The 5,774-nt window shown below is 32.8% G+C and overlaps 1 protein-coding gene across 1 annotated transcript; it reads right to left on the bottom strand.

Moving 5' to 3' along the window:
* Positions 1–504: 504 nt before the first annotated feature.
* On the bottom strand, positions 505–1,926 carry LOC111418949 (actin, acrosomal process isoform). The gene is made up of 3 exons (XM_023051664.2): positions 1,679–1,926; positions 1,231–1,609; positions 505–1,175 (listed from the first exon to the last, which is right to left on the bottom strand). The coding sequence occupies exons 1-3, from the start codon at positions 1,802–1,804 to the stop codon at positions 550–552; spliced, it is 1,131 nt and encodes a 376-aa protein (XP_022907432.1). The 5' UTR covers positions 1,805–1,926; the 3' UTR covers positions 505–549.
* Between the last annotated feature and the right edge of the window lie 3,848 nt (positions 1,927–5,774).

Here is a 5,774-nt window from a genome sequence, read left to right as displayed (position 1 = left end):
GAAACCTGTATCTTGTATGAAACTGAATATTTTCGAATTTCGAATACATTTTTGAATTCCTTGGATTATTTTACGTAAAAAACACTTGTAATTGAAAGCTGTATCACAAACTGTTTTTATGATATCAACGATTTTGTACTAAAAATACATAAATTGAAAATATCGTAGTTCTACACTCTATAACATCTACGCCACTGGCTCAATTTTAATTTTGAGTAAATTTTTAAATTCTTTGAAGTATTTTAAACAAGAAAGGTACTCTTTATTAAAAGCTGTATCATTAACCATTCTTGAGATAACAAAGATTTTGTGTTAACAAACACTAAAAGTTGTTAAAATAGCATTTTAACATTTGTGTGACGTCACGAACGGGCCGTCGAACTGTGAATCTTTTTCGAGATGTAGCAGTTCTCTAAAATTCTACCGTCCTTGCTTTATCATTGTTTGTTGCATAAATTGTGTACGCAAATGCAAGATCGATAAAATAGAGTATATTTTTTTTAATTATCTAACTTTCTTTATTAAATACAATCATTCACAATAAATACATTAAAAACACTTCCTATGTACAATAACAGGTCCACATTCTTCATATTCTTGTTTTGAAATCCACATTTGTTGAAACGTAGTTAAACTAGCCAAAATACTACCTCCAATCCAAACAGAATATTTCCGTTCGGGGGGAGCAATAATTTTAATTTTCATACTAGCAGGAGCTAAAGCTCCAATTTCCTTTTGTATACGATCAGCAATTCCCACAAACATCGTACTCCCGCCTGACAAAACCGTATTTGCATATAAATCCTTTCTAATATCAACATCGCATCTCATAATTGAATTATAAGTAGTCTCGTGAATTCCGGCAGTTTCCATCCCGATTAAAGCAGGTTGGAACATCGCTTCTGGACACCGGAATCGTTCATTTCCTATGGTTATCGTTTGCCCATCGGGAAGTTCGTACGATTTTTCGAAACAATTCGTTTGAGCCGATTTCGTTAAATCCCCTTCGAAATCTTGCGAAACGATACAGATTTTTTCTTTTAAATCGCGGATTATCTCACGTTCCGCTGTTGTTGTAAAACTGTAACCGCGTTCCGTTAAGATTTTCATTAAATAATCGGTTAAATCGCGACCTGCTAAATCTAATCGTAAAATTGCGTGTGGTAAAGCATAACCTAGATAAAAAATGATGATTTAGAATTAATTAAATTGAATAAAATCGATAAATACCTTCATAAATAGGAACTGTGTGTGACACACCATCCCCAGAATCCATAACAATTCCGGTTGTTCTTCCACTAGCGTATAAAGATAAAACTGCTTGAATTGCAACGTACATTGCTGGAGTACCAAAAGTCTCAAACATGATTTGGGTCATTTTTTCTCGATTAATTTTAGGGTTTAAAGGGGCTTCCGTTAATAAAACTGGATGTTCTTCCGGTGCTATCCTTAATTCATTGTAAAAGGTGTGGTGCCAAATTTTTTCCATATCATCCCAATTGCTAACGATGCCATGTTCGATGGGATATTTAACGGTTAAAACTCCCCTTTTGGTTTGGGCCTCATCACCAACGTAAGAATCTTTTTGTCCCATCCCTACCATGATGCCCTTAAAACAAAAAAGATGATAACAAATCTTGATAAAGAAAATTTTAATATTAAAATTATTTTTTTTTACTTGGTATCGTGGTCTTCCGACTAAACTTGGAAAAACAGCGCGTGGGGCATCATCCCCTGCGAATCCAGCTTTACACATTCCAGATCCATTGTCAACTACCAAAGCAACTAAATCTTCGTCGCACATTTTTTTAAATTGTTTTATGATGATTTCTGGTGTAAAATCTAAACGAGAACTGATCGAGAACTAAGCTATTTTGCCCATATATACTTTTACGGTGGCTTTCTTTCTTTTCTGAGGAAAGAAGAAAACGCTAGATACGCGTGCTAAACTCTCGTTTTAATCGAGTTTAAAACGGAATTTCGGATGTATTATGTATTATTCAAACGCATCCGTTACGGACTAAATAACAAAAATAAACACTTTGAAAGTGTTAATTTTTATTACTCGAAAATAATTTTTAAACATTTTTTTTGCATGCTATTTGATGAATTTAATTTTATTAATTTAAAGCTTTTTTTATATTAATTTAAATGATTATTCAAATAAGATAATAATTTTATTAACAAGCTAATAATACAATTTAAAATCTTTTTTCTGTTCAAGTAAACGCTCTAATTCTTAAAATAACATCATTTCGGGTTCATTGAGATATGAACGAATAAATGAGCAAAGTACATTCTCTTCACACCTTGCGGAAACGAAATTTAACCCAGATTAAAAAAATGTTCGTGCGCACCTTAAGCGATTAATTAGTTGATTATATGTGTTTTATTACTCGATTTTACGCTTAAAAGATTTTTATTTTAAATTTAAATGATTTGGTTTAATTGAAAGAAGATTAAATTTGAAAAATTTATTATTTTCTTAAAAAGTTAATTGAAAGTTCGATTTATAGTTTTCACCTAGTAAACAGATGTGGGATGAAAGATGCGTAATTTAAAAAGTTATGGATTCATTTTCTATCTTCCATCTGGTGTTTCTAAAAAAGGGAATGAATTTGAATGAATTATTTAGAAAATTTCTTGAGAAAATGTTGGAAAGGTCTTTATTTATTAATTTTGTTATTATTTAATGTTAAATATGAGATGAACAAACAACAGTAGATATTAATAATTAATTACCCAGCTTAAATTTTTAGCGCAAGATATTAATGAAATAAAAATATACTTTATTTTAAAATTTCTCTACTACTTGGTTTCAAAACTAAATCTGAATCTGCAAACTGATTTTCAAACATCCTATTAGCTAAATTACAAGTTGTAGTTATAATGCTAAAATTGGGGAAACAAACACAGATACACATTTACGTACGATATTAGATGACAAAGGAATGACGTGGTCAATTGCTCATCGAAGTCTACGTGGAGAATGAACTATACATATCTAATCCTTATTTCCAACATCATATTAGAAGAATGTATACTTGGAGAACGCCACGTTCTAAGATAATCTTGACAAAATATCGCAAGATGGAATCAACATAAATGAACTCTGCTGAACTTTGAACTGAAATGAAACACGCTGTTGAGCTAGCTACCGCATCTGTGAATTTTGGGAAAAAGGAACCAAAGAATAACGCAAAAAACTTGGGAAATGATCACCGAGCGAAAGAAATTAAAAATCAAAGAATTGCAGGAGAACGAAGACCAGGAGTTATATGGAATCATGAATAAGAACATTCACAGAAGGATTGACAGCGATGCACACACTGCTTCAATATGCATGAAAATGGTAGAACATGTACAGGGTGGGCAAATTTGGGTGTTATTCTAGGCTATCTCAGAAACTATAAGAGATACGAAAAAAGCAGGTGCCATGTCTCGGTCTCTTTTTCCGAGACTTATCCAATCCCGCAAAGGCCAAATCTCTATCTTGTACACAGGAAAAAATTGTGTCGTGTAAAAATTTTAGAGTAGTGGTAAAAAGAATTAGAGTAAAAATTGTTATACTACATGGTAAAAACAATTCTAATGTACACTATATTTAATATTAATATAGAGTTCATATATTATTCACTTAATAGAGTAGTTTTTACAGTTCTCTAAAGGAGAGTTCTTTTTTACTCATGTTAGTGAAGTTACGTAATATATAAAACATTAAATTTTACACAACACGTGTAAACTGTACTTTTCCTTCAGGTACTTCGTAGGCACCGGACTATTTTGCTCGGGATTACTCGTCGGTACTACGTGATCAACATGTGGTGTGATACAACTAAAATTTAACGGTCATCTACTGAACAAGTAGAAACTCGACAGCGTCTAGAGACCTGATTTACGCGATATAAAAAGAAAGAACGATTATTTTTATTTTAATTATGTTTGCCAAACATTCATGTTGTGAAATTAGTGGAACTTCCGGAAAATATTACATACGAGTTCCTTGCGAAGATTGGTAAGTATGTGCAACTATACATACAGAAAACTTAATGAAGACTCATTAGATGCAGTTTTCATGGTGACTCGGTGGTTTCCCTTGACGGTCTAGAGTCCGGTCGTTTTCCACTTAGGTTTGGTGTACCTCAGGGCTCAGTATTGGGGCCACTCCTGTTTTTGATATTTATCAACGACCTACCCAGTAACATTCCCCATGATTCCGACCTCATCCTTTTTGCTGATGATACAACCGTAATGGTCTCCTCAACAGATGCCGATGCTTTGCATCACCGCATATCTGAGTCACAAGCCTGCATCTCAAATTGGATTCAGGCCAACAGACTAAGCATGAATAGAGAAAAAACACAAACTTTAAACTTTTCACTTAAACGTCTCAGGTTGTATACGCAGCCGGTCAAGTTGCTGGGGGTTTATCTTGACTCTGGTTTAACGTGGAAGGCCCACATTGACCAATTGACGAAAAAACTGAATACCATTGTATTCGTCATTCGGAGACTGAGAGACTGAGAGACCTTGTCCCGTTCAATGTTGTAATGAACACATACTACGGCTATTTCTTCAGCCACGTATCGTACGCGTTAATTTGTTGGGGTCACACCGCCCATGCGGATCGTGTTTTTGGTGTGCAGGGAAGATGTGTTAGAGTTATGGCCGGTCTAGGTTTTCGGGACTGTTGTAGAGCCAATTTCATTGATTATAAGATACTGACTTTCCCTTCGCTTTATATTCTCCATTGTCTCTTGTATATCAAGGGTAATATCTCCAAATTTAAAACTCTTAATAGTTATCATAATTACCACACAAGGGCAGGTGATACCTTAATTACGGACTATTCTCGGACGGCAAGGGCCAGGGATGGCGTCAATTATTTTGGCATAAAATTCTACAATGTCCTTCCGAAACACATAAGATTATTAGAGAGTAACAATTTCAAACACAAAATAAAAAATTATTTAGTGGCGAAGGCCTTTTATACTATTGAGGAGTTTTTGACCATTGATTTTGATGACTTGCTATGACCAGTGTGTCGCCTCCCAGAAGCCTTTTTCTCTCTTTTTTGTTTGTTCTTTTGCTTACCTGTTGTTACTGATTACTACGTTTAGTGTACTTACTATTATTGAAAATTGCATTTTTGCGTTTATTGTATTCTTTTCTTTTATGACCTGTGAAAATCACTTTGATGCTATCACCAATAAAGTATTATTATTATTATTATTAAACTTTAAAATGGATTAAGTATGGTTATATAAAAAGAATTTAATTTTATAACAATATATTACAAGTAAAAATAAAAACAAATATTTTATAATTTTGATTTTTATTACAAACCTAAAACTTCCCTAAAAATACTCTATACTTCCTATTAAAAATTAACACTAATAAGTGAAAGATACACACTATTTAGTGATATTTTGTCAAGTAATAGAGTAAAATTAGAACGAATCTTTAATAATTTACAGTGCTAATTTTACACTGATTAGATTAGAAATGTATCTAATTAGAGTCACGACAACATCTAGTTAGATTATATATAGTACACCGTTATAGAGTAACGAGATTTTACACTATTAAATAAACACCATCTTCTCACTATTAGTGTAAAATTTTAATCTATTCACCTACACTATATAGTGCAAAAAAATAACTAAATATATTGGACCGATCTGAACCATGTTTTAGAGTTGATTTTTACTCTATATATTTTCCTGTGTATTTTGTGCACAATTGTGCACAGTGCGTAATTTTTACGCTCGCAC

Source organism: Onthophagus taurus, chromosome 6, assembly GCF_036711975.1.
Source record: "Onthophagus taurus isolate NC chromosome 6, IU_Otau_3.0, whole genome shotgun sequence".
NCBI classification, from domain to species: domain Eukaryota; kingdom Metazoa; phylum Arthropoda; class Insecta; order Coleoptera; family Scarabaeidae; genus Onthophagus; species Onthophagus taurus.
Note: the sequence above shows the minus strand (reverse complement) of the source record. Positions and strands in the feature narration are given on the sequence as shown.

Excerpts from the sequence above, each read along its gene's own strand:
- LOC111418949 (XM_023051664.2), bottom strand. The coding sequence starts at position 1,804 with ATGTGCGACGAAGATTTAGTTGCTTTGGTAGTTGACAATGGATCTGGA. Across the intron at positions 1,610-1,678 it reads TCGGAAGACCACGATACCAA|GGCATCATGGTAGGGATGGG; the intron begins GTAAAAAAAAAT and ends TTTTGTTTTAAG. Across the intron at positions 1,176-1,230 it reads CACAGTTCCTATTTATGAAG|GTTATGCTTTACCACACGCA; the intron begins GTATTTATCGAT and ends TTTTTTATCTAG.